The 15,119-nt window shown below is 43.8% G+C and overlaps 1 protein-coding gene across 2 annotated transcripts in view; it reads left to right on the forward strand.

Annotated features, from left to right (window-relative positions):
- LOC144121778 (protein spinster-like) overlaps positions 1-11,072 on the forward strand; it is a 49,538-nt gene extending 38,466 nt beyond the window's left edge. Inside the window, exons 9-10 of one of the 2 annotated variants that reach the window (XM_077655175.1) lie at positions 1,878-2,046; positions 9,363-11,072. In XM_077655175.1, coding sequence (XP_077511301.1) covers positions 1,878-2,046; positions 9,363-9,463 — 270 coding nt within the window. In that variant the 3' untranslated portion in view covers positions 9,464-11,072. Of the gene's footprint in view, positions 1-1,877; positions 2,047-3,674; positions 3,940-9,362 lie in introns of those variants that run through there. The other variant, XM_077655174.1, reaches the window with a different exon arrangement.
- The last annotated feature ends 4,047 nt before the right edge of the window (positions 11,073-15,119 follow it).

A 15,119-nucleotide genomic window follows, 5' to 3' on the forward strand; every position in this document is an offset into this window, starting at 1 on the left:
TCCTCTGTGATGAGGTTTAAGCTTGCATGTATTTTCCACAACAGGAAATGCAAGGTTTGGAGCATAGGGCAGTAGACAGTTCTGCATATTGAGATTTGTCTTGTTGGAAGGGGTTGACAAGAAATGAAACGGATGCTTTGTTGCTAAAAGACTTGACAGAAATGCATCTATCTCACAGTGCTTCATGGTCTTGGACATATCACAGTCCATGTGTGGTGGTCACTACAATGAAACCTCGCTATAGCAAATAGGTAAAAAATTGTGAAATAGTTCGATATAGCCGAAATTCGTAATATCAAACTTCAACAAAAACTTTTGGTGGAGAAGCAAAATTTAGGCAGCGAAAGAATGGCAACTGGGACAGACCTTCTCTGTAGTTCTGGCGTTGTTTCGAAGCTGCTCGTGCCAATTGCGGAAGCCGCAAAAACCCGAGTGGCAAAAACCTGTTATGTTGGCTTCCCCGCACAGCACCACAGCACGCGACGGTGGTGGGTCAGATGCCAGCTAGGGTGGCTTCGTCGCACAGTGTCACGTAAAAATCTGAGGCCAGGACAAAAGCTATTGCCGTTTTCACCACCTCCGCTCTGTGACAGTCTACGTGAGTAGAGGATGGCTGCTGGAAAGCTGCAACAACCGACCACGTCGCTGGTTCCAGGGCACTATTGATGAGTGCTGGATATGCAAATGGGTGTCAGCAGCCTGCCTACCAGCTGTTATCACCGGTATATCGTGTGTGGTGCTGTTGGAAAATGCAAGATAAAGCGTGAACTGTGGCACGAACGCTTGCCACACCACCAAGTCACCCATGTAGTAAGGCAAAGCCTGTTGCCTGCCATCCGAGTGGGCATAGCTAGGCGCTCGGCAGTTCGATATATATATCCAATTTATGGTAAACCGCGTTCGATTAATAAAAGAATTAAGTGCATGTGCTGGCTTAAAATATGTAGGAATAGTTTGATATAGATAATACTGTGTAATATTTTTGTTCATTGTATATGTGAGTGATGTGTGCCGCGTGTGCCAGCGGGAGAGGGCCACCCTGACGCACATCCTATGGGATTGCACCAAGTTCCCCGAAGAAGCTTCGACAAGTAGAATGATTCCGCCACGACTTGTGGCTGCGGCGGAATGCGATGACCACGAAATCCAAACCTGGGGCGTCCAGCAGATCTTGGCGGCTCTTGAAAGACAAAGGCTGAGCGAAACTGTCAAAACGTTGCCCCTCAGGGCGACTGACTGCGGGACTAACACGCGCTGAAGTTGTGTAGAGACCACCCGCTGAGAAGATGTCAGGGCCCGCTTCGCGGCGCCATTTAGTCATGGTGTCGTTCTGCAGGCGACCAGACAAAGTTGTTTCCTCCTCTTCCTCATTGTAGTGAGTCTTGACTACTGATGTGTCAAGTAAAAATGACATTGTCAACAGATGACATTGTCAACAGAGAAGAAAGGGCTGTAGACAGAGGCAGCAGTTGAGACTGCACAAACGGTCAGGCCGCAAGGACTTCCAAGAGATATACAGCACATAGGGGATCAGTTGGAGGCAGCATTCTCTTTGGGAACTTTGTCTTTTTCTGCTGCTTGCAAAGTTAAGGTCTCCTCGACTTTCGCCGTGTCATCCATAACACTGCACACCATTTTGTATGGCTACAGGCGTAGGTTTATTGTAATAGGGCTGGGTTTGCGGTCTCACGGGGAGGATGGTGTCACATGTACGTTAAGACTGTGTTATTTGTGTGCAGAAGCTGGCAGCATTTCATAAGTAATATTTCAGTGTGGTGAAGTGAGTATGATGCTATTGGCTTTACGCCTGTGCTTCATCGCACTCATGGAGACCTTCACCTGGGAATAAATCTTGCAATGGCGGTGCTTGCATGCAGCTTGACGATGCCATCCTGGCAGGCCACACGGACGAGGCGTCACGCTTCTTCAGCCTGCAGTATGCACTGTACCTGCCCGTGGCTGTGCTGGTGCTGGGCAGCCTGTTCTTCGTTGTCCTGTCTTGGCACATCGTGGGTGACAGGGACCGCTGCACGGCGCTCACCCGTGGTGAGTCACTGCTGCCCGCACGCTGACGTGATTGTTTGGTGTGTCATGCTAGCCATATGTTGTGCTACTGATATATCACACTAGCTTTGTCCGGCAGGGCGGCAGCACTATTGTTTGGCTCACTTGGATTGCTTAGATAGCACTAACCATGGCTGCATTGCCCTCTGCCCCACTGGTGGTATAGTTTAGGGCTTAACTCCCTAATTGGCAGCTCACTGCTCAGAAACTCACCACTTGAGCTTGGCTCATATCAGATTCGTCTCGAAGTGCGTTCGAGCACAGGGCCTTTCAGGCTCAGAAAACTCTCAGAGAAGATCCCGCGGAAAGCCTTTATCATATACTTTGTTTGTGCCTGATTTTTCTCCTTGTGGGTTGTGCACTTCTTCAAAAATGATCTTTTTTTGGTGTAAACAAGGTCTGGAGGCAGCAACGCTAAGTGCAGGCTTTCAGTCTTAAAGGGGAGTTGATTACATGAGTGCACTCATGTATGTGTATAGTTGGCTGTCAAAGTCAATGCAGTACAGAGTTCATGGAAAAGACTGAAATTTTATTGTCCAGATGCACCCAGTAGACTTGAGAGGTGCAAAGTGCTGGATACAGATACCGTTCATCGCGTGAACATTGCGTTGCCTGCTCGAATTTCTTCCGGTCGTGCTTTTACCTGAGTGGTAAAAAAAAAAGACGCTATAGTCATGCTAGGATGCATCATGGATGACTCATGGGTGTCTTTGCTACCACCGAAGTAAAAGTGCGATGATAAGAAATGAAAACAGCAGAGTACCTAGGCTCGGATCTGTTCGCGTTTCTTTCGATCGCCCTGTACACGTGCACACTGCGTTATTCAGATGTAGACTGCGTGTAGATGGTGTGATGTTATTGTGCGCTTTCAGAGCTCCTGCATTCCATAAAATTTGGCAGCTTACTAGGCATCAGTAGGGATGTTGTTTTTACTGAATAAGTAAATACTGCTGTTGTTGAGGTTTATTGAGAACTCATACTTGCAGGTGTGATCTTCATAGTAGTATCTTGTCATTGGTGCTCAACAACTGTAGTTTGTATTCTTTTTTATCATGATAATTGTGTGCAGTCTGCAAATATCTGTTCTTCATTTCAGTAAAAGTGGTTTTTTATCTGAATATTGTAAGTGAGGAACATTGGATGCGCCCAGACTCTGCTTTGCTGGGGACAACTGACAGTGCCATTGCCGCTTCACAGAATGAACCCCGTTTGAAGTGTAGCCATGATTTGTGATGCATCAGTGCAAAAACTTCTCTGCTACTGGAATCTCACCATTTTGGCAGCAACTGCATCAATCAAAAAGACTTTATATTCTTCAGTACCACTCAAAATTGACTGCATGGTTTTAGCATAGAGCAGCAAAGTGGTGGTATAGTGTGGGGAAGCAAAACTTTGGATTAGATTAAAGAAAATGTTAGCCAAGACATCTTTCATATTTGTTTGCACACAGGCAGATATGCTTATGCCCCATAGGTCAATGTTGCGAATTGTATTAAATGTAGAATTTGTGGACAACACTATGCTTGTCCACCTCATGAGAGCAGCCAGTGCTCACCAGGAAACCAGTAAAAAAAGAATACTTGCCTGGCACCCATGTTTGCCTATTCCAGAGATGCTCAAGGGCTTTTCATGTGATGATGACCCCTTGGACGGCGGGGACATCACGTCCTGCACTGTGCCATTGCTGGAGGACAGAGTTGTGCGGAGAAAGGAACGCGTGCATTGACCCAGCGTGTGTTGCTCTTTAGTGCACCAATAGTCCATGCATGCCCACCAGCATGGCTGGTGATGTGCTGATCACGTATTCTTGGAACAAGTGGCAGTCATGTGCCTCACTTAGGCTGTTCAGTTTCACAAAAGTGACGGGTCTGTTGTGTGTCATACACTTTGAATCATTTCCCCTATTTTCATTAAACACTTGCAACGGCTTTTAACATGAGCGTTTTCTTGCTTTTGACACAATGCCCACTGGCCCGCCCCTTCTCTTTATCCAAGCTGCACATTGCTGAGGGGCTGTGTTTAGAGTGGATGCGTGCCTTTTGTACACAGTACAAATAAATGTGACCATAACAAGTTTTCCTGTTCCTTGGACAAAAAAAAAATGTACAGTGCTGTTGACCGGAAAAGCCTTGAACTGTGTTCCCGATATCCCAAAACAGCTAAGGTTGTGTGTGACCTTGGTCTTCTTGAGATTATTGAAAGCCTCGAGATTATAAGCATTTCATTCCTGCCATATGCTGTGTGCTTCCTTGTTGTTTTAGCACATTTTTTGACGGCAATTGTACATGCATGCCGTGTGGTGCAAACATTCCCTGTGAGCTGCATGGCTTCTGTGTCTAGGCAAGCATACATGCTGGCCGTGCTGTGTGAATTGGAGCAGTGTGGGTGCCGACTATTTTGCGGCACCAGGAGGATCGTCCTGTCTTCAGTTTAAGCCAGAGCTTTGTTTTCTGTGCTTGCTCAACAGTGCATGCTTGTTTGCTTTTGCGTGCATGCCTGCAAGGAAGAAGCATTTCGCTCAGGTTGGCATTTTGTAGCTTAGTGTACTGATTGTGCTTAAAAGAAGGTCTTGTTTGCAGGTAAGTGCAGTGACACAGTTTTTGACAGTCGTGTAACAGAAGCCAGGATAGCTTTTTGACTTGCTCAGTTGAGCTTGTCTTAAGTTGAGAAACATGTAGGCATTTGAATGGTCCACATCTGCGCATGCCACCAACACTGGCTGACAGCCCCAGCTTCCCAATTATTAGCAAAAGTTTGGAAAAAACTGCACCCGATAAGGGATCTTCGCCTAACGACCTTAAAATCAGGATCCATGGCCCCAGCCAGAGGACACCAGGCTAGGCTAACATGCGTAAATATAAATGTATTTTTCTTCGAGTTTCAGTTTGCCTTCTTGAATGGGTAAGAAGAACGGGATTTTACCGTATAATTTCTCTGCTGAATTCTCAGTATATGCTGGTATTACCATGTAGTGTAACCGTAGATTATTGTTTAGGTACAAACATATGCAGCTCATTTTGAGCTTGGCGGATAGATGGCCCCCGGCCCCTGTGTAGTCCGTCAAAAGCCGGTTTTTAGCAGCCACTCTTCATTGTCATCATTCCACCTTTTTTGTAGTGCTCTTCACCACTTTACACATTTGATGATCACTCGAGGATTGCTTACAGCAGAGCAAAAGTTTACGTCTTTAGGTCAGATTGTGCAGTGTCCACCGTGCTGTATATACAGCCTCACATATTGTTCAGTGCATCTCTGGTAATTAGCATTAAAAATTGCTTCTGGACATCCAACAGTCATTGTTTCAGATGACCTTTGTGTAGCATTTAGTGATGAAGTGGCCTTTGCATTGCCTTTTACATGGGTCTTTATATTTGGCACGCTGTTTCCTCCTGGCCCCCTAACTGCTGTATTCGTCCCCTGCTGGCTGTTGGTGGCCAAGTAAGCAGCTTTCGCATGTCAGGCAAGGGGGGGTCTAGTTAATATAATTTGGGAGGCATAATGAAGTGGTCTTGTCAAGCTGCTGGTATCACTTTTAGAAATTGCAAAATCAGAAATGTTTTAATTTTATTCCATGGTTTTGCATTGCATTTTTAAAGGACCTCAGCACAGGAGTTGTATGAGGGGCCCTTGAACTAAAGTCAGTGCACCGGGGGGTGATCCTTAAAGATACAAAATGAGTACAAAAAGGAATATGCAATAACTAAGAACAATAAAAATAACAAAGAAAGGGTGTTCAATTTTGTGTTTTTTGCTATTCTACTTAGGGTTCAAGTGTTCCAATTGCTTGTTTGCATGAGTGAAACGGCATATCTGACGTAACGGTTCATGGTAACTTATTCCACCGCTTTCTAGCCAAAAATGAAAATGAGAATGATGCGGAATTTTTTCAAATAGGTGGTGCGGCTAGCCTACTGGCTGAAACTGATTGTAGTGCATGTGTTCCTGGTGATCAACGACAGCTTAAAACGTAATGAATCAGTTTTTAAGTTCAGACATGCACATAGTACTAATTAATGCAAGCATTAGGGGCTGAATATTTAGCTGCGGAAATGCAAACACGACTGAATCATGTCTTTTCAAAAAAAAAAAAAAATAGAGTGCAGTGCTGTATTTTGAGCCACTTCAGCCAGATGGAGCATTGTGGGATAAGCTAGACAATGTAGTACTGTGACTGCGTAGGCGATGTGAAGGTATATGAAAGCATGATATAACTTTAGTAGTGGGCTAAATGGCAATAAGAACCTGAGCTTTAAGGGTGATGTGAATGTGTGCGTGCCATGACAATCAAGAATGAGCGCATTCAACTTAACGGGACATTCGTTATATGATGCTCATCAGCCTTCTGTGAGACCAGCTAGTAGACTCTCCCCGAGAGAACAGGATATTTTAATAGCTTTGCTTTTGCATAATTGTAGGCATTTAGTGTTGTCACTTGTGCTGTTCTCTGTGCAGTTTGCTTGTTCTATTAAGGCTTGGGACCCTTCTATGATTTACAGAACTGAAATTTGGGGAAAGTGGGAACGTCAACCCCCGGGAAGCTTAAGTGTCGTCACATTTGTGCACCAGCTGGGAGGGCCACCGCTGGTGGTACCACCATGGAGACTTAGGCGCAATGTTCGGTTCTTGGATAACAGCATAGTCTGCCGCATAGTCTCACTGCATGCTTTTATAGAGAACAAGGACCTGTAAAAGCTGCTGTGGGCACCAGTCTTTTGTTAGTTTGAGCTTGACACAGAAGCTTTTGAAAAATTTTGAAATAGTAACTTCTCTTTTATTTTTATACTATCCCACGATGCTTACTAAAATGCAATGCGTCATTTCTGATTGTTTCCGCGATATTGTTGTCAAATGTGTGGAAGCCTGCTTTTTCTGCCCTTTCGTCATGCGCATTAGTGCATGATTTGTGAACATACTTGTCAGCTCTCAGCAACGGATTGGCGTACAGTTTCTTTCTTGAAAAATGCAGCACTCCTGCAGCCTAATTAAGGTTGGGAAATCAGTATGTTTGCAGTGCCTTTTCTAGCTGCCTTTCTAGTAACTGCGCAACAAAATGGGTGCTCTGAGTAGACTTCAAAGATGGCCGCCTTATTCCATTTGCAATTTTACTCACTGCTGCCTAATGTTAAAGTGCCAAGTTTAATGGCAGCTTACTCCAAGATGGCCCGATTTATGTATAAGAATTATGTATATTTAAATATACATAATTTTTTATGTATGTATTTGACTGTATACATAACAGATGTTGCCCAGTTTTGAAGGTGAAGATACCCATAGCACAAAAAAAAAACTGTTTGGATGTACAACTGCATTATAATTTCCCTAATCAGGGAAACACTGACAGCTTGAAAATTATGCCTTTGTTTATGTTAACAACTTTTATATTCTTGTGTCTGAAGGGGATGTGCAAACACGGATTCTTTTGTTGATTCAGCAACTTTGAGTTTCATGGCTCTAGAGCTGAACTGTGGTGGATGTTCACAACTTAAGTATGGCTTTAATAGTATTGTTCTCATGAGATTCGTAATTTCGAAACATCGTGCAGCTATTGTAACAACACCAGCATTATCAGGTTCGGTTTTCTTTTTGTAGCGAACGCAATATTCTTGGCTTATATGCATTTGCAGCTTTTTGCCACAAAAAAAGTTGTTTTTGCAGCAGTATTTATGCCAGATATGATTAATAACTTCCTGGCAGCTGTTAGTTATTTTGCGATTCCGAAGTAGGCTGCACCAAGTGGTTAAGGCTAAAAGTGAAGATGTTTATCAATTCAAATGCTAGCCTGAGGCTTGCAATATTTTGCTTTAGCGCCATGCTCGTACCAGGCTTAAGCCTTCAAAGTCGTCTGCTTTTAACGCATCGCAGTTTGTCCCGATTTGAGCAGCAATTTTTGATCCTTTGCTGATGATCACCAATGACTGCCCTCCCTTGGCATTCTTGCCAGGTGCATCAGGCTTCTTTCCATGCTTTGCACCGGGCCCTCCTTTGCAGCATTGTTTTGTTTATGGCCTGGGCACTTAATGCGCATTTCTTTATGAAGATCACGAACAATCTGTTGCCTTGCCTTACCCCACTGCCTTCTTGCTTCCTTCGTTTGGTTCGCATATTTCGTCTCTGAACTCCGGCTTCGTACTAACACGTCCTGCTCTGTCTTGCTTGAAGTCCTCTTTGCAGTGCCCTCTATAGCACTTACGGCCAGTGTTGGATCTTATCGCTGCTGGCTTTCCTTGCGGCTTGTGCAGCCTTCCAAAGAAAGAAACCTGAGAGCATCGCAGTGGCAGTGAAACGTGAAATCAATTACACATTTTTCCTTATGTGGAAGCATTCTGAATGACTCAGAATAACCATCAAAGCACCATCACGTCACCTCGCATCCTTGACTGTTTTGGGATGTGACACTATTATGCAAGTTTTGAGTACAAGTACATAATAGGAGTGCAGAAAGGCACGCACAGGATAGGACATGACTCTAGTGCTACTGCTCACCGAGTTGTTTCTAAGACTAATGTCTGTACTACACACAACGTAATCAACAGTGCATGTACATAGGTTGGCATCATTCTTGCTATCATGAACAATATACTCTTGCAGCTGTTATCTGGGAATTGAGAAGAAAACAAAACCATTTTCTTTTTTTGTTTTCTCCCTATCACTGCATAACAGGTGCAGAATATGCTCCTTTTGCAAGCAAGAATAATGCCTGTGTGCACACATCCTGGATTCTCTTTGTGAGAATTATATCATACAAAACTTACAGGCAGTGTTGGGACCCATACGCAAGGCTAGTTATAGGTCTTAATATAGACATATATAGACATATAGAGAGCACGCAAACACAGCCATTCAGAAAAGCCCATTCGACCACTAAACATGGCTGGTTGTGCAATGACAGTCTGGTGTAGCTGTGGCAGTCGGATTAACCCAAAAATGAGTGAGTAAAGGAGGGGGGGTTGAGACATGCGCATATTTAGGTGCTGAGGGAACCAAGAAAAGCATTCAAATTAACACAAGAGGTCCACAGAGCTCATTATGAGATCCCTTCTTCTCGAGGCATACGATGGGTGCTGTTAGCATGAGTTGTGTTGCATACAGATGTGGTTGCTTGTCAATTAGGTTACCCAATTTTTGGTAATACATACAAGTCATGTTCCTTTCTATTCTGCCTCTGTGCTTTCAACATGAATTAGTTCTACATCCATCTATTGTGCCACGTTTTGTTTGTTGGGTTAAGCTTCATCTGTTTGCCTGAGTCCTGCTCTCGCAAACTCCCATGTTGGTTGTCCTTCGCCTTCCCACTTCAGGCCAGATGGACCACCCCAGTGGCGAGGCTGCCGTTGACCAATCAGTGGTGCCCGCCGTGGCAGATGGCGACACCGTTTATCTCATTCCTGAGGATGACTGAAACTGAGCCATTCCGACCTCAGGGGACCAGCTCCTCCTTATGGACACCATGCTTAGGCCGTGTGGCCAGTCCCGGCGTAAATTCGTTCTCCACCGAACAGCAGTTTCTCAGAGCAAGAGAGCAGGTCACCAAGCAACCACGACTGCCACTATGGTGCAAAGTTCAGTGACTGGCTTGCTGCATTGGCTACGGTGCACCAAAGCCACATCTCCTAAGAACAGCAAGATCGGTGGGCAGTCATTGCGATGATGTCATTTGCAAAGGACCAATGAAGTTGGTGATTGACATATCACATACACTTGGTGCAAACTGTGGGAATATATACAGTGCCAGGGGAATTTGCTTCACTTTCATGTTTTCTACTTTAACTGATGCTGTGCCCAAAGTCCTTGTTACTTCTGGGCCGGTGTGTCTAGTCGATCATTGTTTGTGGGCAGAATAATCCTCTGGTGTTGTCGCTTGGCGGAATTACATATTTATGTGCAATCAGTTGCGGTGAAAAGGTATATGATCCCAGCTATCTCACTGTTCTTGCAACGATAAACAGTTGTGCTGACTCTGGCATATGCTTGCTAATGATGTTATATATTGGTATACCCTATAATTTCGTGTAAAGGCCGCACCCATGTATCGGCCGCACCCCGTTTTTGACTAGATAATTGAGAAAAAGTACAGTTATACATTTTTTTAATTCGTGTATGGGCCGCAGTTTAAAAATTCACACCCATATTTAAAAAAAATGTGTAGCCCTTACCCGAGTTTATACGGTATTTTAAATACTGACTGTACCTTGTGTACAGACACATTAGGATTTGATAAAGTAAATTGCGAGTGTCTTGAAAATAAAAGCAGATGTTGACTGCATAAAGATGGCCAGGGACAGAGGCTGACTCATTTGGTGAAAGCCATTGAAAGAAATGTAATTTTTTGTTTTTGTTTTTCAACTTGGAGACAATGGAGTTGTGGAAAGACCTGATGTGGCCAATCTGTTGCTGTTGTAATTCAATATAACAGCATATTCCTTTGTATGAATAGAATTGTAAAGTTGCTGAATGCACGCAAATTTGTTCTCTGCTGGCTAAGTACGGGGGACATTGGAGAGTCTTGGTACAGTGATAATTTATTGGACCTCTATGCATATCGGCACCAATGACTTTGTGGAAACTTTTTGTTGTTTCCATGGGAAAAATGCGCATCACGAAGAGATGTACAAAAGTGCTCAGACTGCAGTTCTGTTGAGGCAAAGTGCAGGATTTTTCCGACAGTAATTTTGCCCTCAATGAGGGCTAAAAGGTTAGTGTTCTGTTGCAGGCGTTGTCTGCATTTAATGCAGGCCTTTTCTCTGCAATCTCATGGGTGATTTCACCTAGCTGGCCCGCAGAGAAACTTGCAAATATCCTACGCTGTGTAAAAAAGACTTGCGTCTTCACATAAATATGAATATTTTTTCTTATCTCTTTACAGTCAAACTGATATGTGCAGTTTATGTATTTATTGTGTTTAGAGCAATGCGATTTATGTACTGAAGAATTGTTGATTTCACGCATTGTTTTTGAGTAGTATTGCTCCATGTATTAATGCATTATTAAAGCATTTTCTCACTCTCTTTTGTGTTTCGTTTCTGTGTTTGTTTTGTTTCTCCTTCGTTTGCTACAAGGCAACTGTTTGTATATGCATTCCACAAAGGTTTCATTGGAACAAGTGAGCAATCGAATGGAAGTCATTCCTAATTGTGCCTGATGTTCGCGTCGAGACGCTATATCAGAGGTTAAAGAACGAGCCAAAAGTTATGCAGATGTGGCCGCTCGTCAAGGGGTTATGCTAGACTCAATGTTTTCGCAGGCAATTGTGTCTGCTGTGGAGGCTTCGATGCCTGAAATGGTTTATGGGTTATGGGGGTTTAACGTCCCAAAGTGACTCAGGCTATGAGGGATGCTGTAGTGAAGAGCTCTGGAAATTTCGACCACCTGAGGTTAGGTTGAGCGGATTCTCTCTCTCGAAGAGCTTTACTAACACTGGTGGCTCAGCTTACCCATGCCGTGCAGGCTAGTTTGGCCCCGATCTTGACAGCTATTCCCTCTACACTTACCCAGTCTTCAATACCTGAAGCATTTCAGCCCCAGGAGCAAGCTGCCCCTACCGCTGTATCTACCTGGGGTACTTCTAGTGTTGCTGGAATCTTCTATGATTCAGTGATGATGGAGCCTGATGCACGGGTTCTCAAGCATAGTGGGTCCCCCATGTCTCATTCATCTTCTTTTTGTCCCCAGCCCAAATCAAAGAAGCAGCAGCTTGGCACTAAGCCTTAGGATAACAATTTAGACCAGGCAGTTAATTGCTATTATGCTTTAACAACAATAGCGTCATTGCGAGTTATACAGTGGAACCGTCACTCAATTCTTTCAGCTTCAACAGATTTAAACTCTTAATCCGGATATCATAATTCTACAAGAAACGTGGCTTTCGGCCAACAAGCATTTTCTTTTGAAAGACCATCGCTTATTTCGTCTAGATTTCCAATCAAGAAGAGGGGTTTTTTTTCTCTTCAAAATTTTGCCACAGGTCTAAGATATCTTTTTGGCAAATGTATCTAGACTGCGAGATTTTGGCATTAGACTGTTCTTCCTCGGTGCCCTCCTTTTTCCTAACTAAATGTTTATTTCCCCTATGGAGTACAGGATACTGGACCTCTGGACTTGCTTGCTGCTCGCTAAATTGAAAAACCCAGTTCTTGTAGCTGGCGATTTCAAAGCACATCATGTGTTGCGGGGCTTTAGGACAAATCTGTGCTGCAAGCGCCTTTGGGACTGGGTTTCAGATAACAGCCTTAGGTGTATAAATTTGGGAGTGGTGACTGCCTTCCGTCACAGACTCAATCTGTTTTAGATCTGGCATTCACCAGTCCTGGCACTGGCATAAAGAATTGGTTGACTGCTGAATGGGGAACCTCTAGCGACCATTAACCTATACGTTTTGATATCATATGTCGTTTAACGCCTGCGACCTCTCCGTTGCGGTCACATGTAAATTATGACAAATTTTCAGACGACGTTGCGCTCTGCTCTTGCGTCAGTTTGTAATATCGCCAAGGATCACCAGTTAACAAGCATATGCCTGGCTCTAAAGGAATGCCATAAAAAGTCAAAGTTCAGAAGGGAATTCTAATTTTTGGTAGAATGCAAGGAATGCAGAGTGTATGGGAGATTATAGATGGAGCAAGGTGGCACGGAAGAGGCTTCTTCATAACCAATGCCCAAATAACAGGAACAGTTGTGAGTTCGTTGCAGCCACCTTCAAATGTACAGTTTCACACACGAAAGACAAATATGACGCCAAACATTTCGATTACCTTTCAAAGTCGGGAAACGGACGTGCTTTATTCGGCTTTCTACGGAACAGAAAACAGCTCACGACCTCTCATAATTTACAAGCATTAATTTTTTCACCTAAAGAAGCTATCGATGCGGTTGAATCGCCAAGGGCCTGCAAAAGCGGTTCTCGTCTGTACTACCTTTGCGACCAATGTACATTTTTTGCGCCAGTGATGCCAAACAATTATGACTCTCAAGTTAATCTATCGGAGCTTTCACAAGTTTTACTGAGATTGCCAGCTGCTGCTCCCGGTCCTGGTGGTGTCACTCAAGATACTCAAGATTCTATTCGAGGAGTCTCCTGACTCCTTATTACACCTGGTAACCTATTCTGTCATGCACGCTTGGATACCTTCTGAGTGGAAACTGGTCAAGGTGATCCTTTTACTTAAAAGTCAGGCTACAATTTGGATAATTATAGGCCTATTTCTTTCACATCAAATGTGGTAAAATTAATAGAAAGGGAGTAACTGATTCGAATTTCAGACTTCTTGGACTGCGGAACTATTCTCAGCCCATGTGAATGCTGTTTCCGGCCACGATATTTGATAAGGAATGCAAATGCTGACATTGAGAGTCAAATTTTCCTTGGTCGTCAACAACTGTATGCTGCTTTGGATGCACTAGACCTCTCCAAAGCTTACGACAGTGTAGAATACTCCACCCTAATACATAGGTTAATCTTTTCAATTTCCAGCTTATTTCTTTGCTTGAATATCTCACTCCTCTGTAACAGAATATTTTTGCATCTTTAATGGTGTACATTCTGAGAGGTACAAAAAATTGAGAGGTGTACCGCAAGGAGCTGCCCTCCCTGCGGTGCTGTTTACTACTGAGCTCCATTCCTCTCCACTGCCACGTTCGCACTTACATCCATGCGGACGACATTCCTTTTTGTGGCTGCACCTGATATACATTATATGATTAGTTGCAATCATATTTGAGTACTCTAGAACACTGGTTCAGCAACTTAGTTTACCCTATACAGGATCCAGTTGTCTCTCTTACGTGTAATTCACAACCAATTACCTGCGTGTCATTTATGACAACAAACTTGCCTGGCAGCCTCACATTAACCATGCTGCGGTGAAAGGGCCTCATGCCATGGGCATGTTACGTAGGTTCTGTAGTCACCGGTACGGAATGAGGTGAGTTCTGTTATTGATGATTTACATAGTGTATGTCTTACCCATTTTAGAATTTGTATCTGTGCTGTTTACAAACTTCGTCCTCATCCTTTTTGAGCAAGAAGTGCTTCGTGCAAGCCTTGGCCTCCCCAAATTTGTGCCTACCAATGTGCTGTATCCTGTAGCCTGCGTTCCCTCTCTCTTACCTAGACTTATTCTCTAACCGTCCAGATTTACCTCGGAATCTGTGAATCGCATTTGCACCATTCATAAAGCATTTTCTGTTGCCAGCTGACTTTGGTGCCTAATGGCGTCGTCTTCATACACTACTTAACAAGTTGTGTTTGTGAAAAGACTACTTGACCCTTTCAGTGTGCAAATTTATAACATCCTTCCAGCACTAAGCAATGGCTATTGTGTTCACACTGCTCTCGACGTCATTTTCCCGCAAAATGCAACACATTTACCACCTCGTATTCTAAATGGACTATTAGAAAATTATTTAAGGACCCTTCATACAAATTTTGCAATAAGAACCGACGCCTCGCAATGCAATGAAAAGGCAGGTGTGAAAATATTCTGTCCGCGTATAGAGGTCCTTTTCACTGCGCTTGCTGGATTTCACCCCTATTATTCAAGCAGAGTTTCCAGCAGTAGTGGTTGCTCTATGCAAGCTAGACCCATTACCACAGTCCCTCGCTTCGCCTGTTGACTCTCCCAGTTTAAGCACGTTCATATCCCTGCTTCCTGCGCATTTGATGCTTGTACATTTAATGTACATGATGGTGATGATGATGACCCGGTCACAGCAGGATGACAGTAAATGAGTTTGCTGATAAACTCACAAAGGTGTCCCTAAATGGCCCCTTGTGTTATTGAGCACGCAAAACGGAGCACTTTTAACGTCGGCGGATTATCAACGTCTTGGATATTCCTGGAGCAGGAAATTTCGTCGATCTCAGCAGCTGCAAGTCTCTCTGATGAGGTTGCCCTGCTGTATCCTTCCTCTAAAATTTCATCTATGCTGGTCTGGTTTGGCACTGTCTCCCCTCTGTGCATTTTGCCACGAACCTGAATCTATTGATAGCTTTTGGCTCTATTGTTGCTTGAAGTTTGCTTGATGAGCACTTGCTGAATCTTGGCCTTAAATTGAGCAGC

The sequence above is a fragment of the Amblyomma americanum genome, chromosome 2 (assembly GCF_052857255.1).
Source record: "Amblyomma americanum isolate KBUSLIRL-KWMA chromosome 2, ASM5285725v1, whole genome shotgun sequence".
Taxonomy (NCBI): domain Eukaryota; kingdom Metazoa; phylum Arthropoda; class Arachnida; order Ixodida; family Ixodidae; genus Amblyomma; species Amblyomma americanum.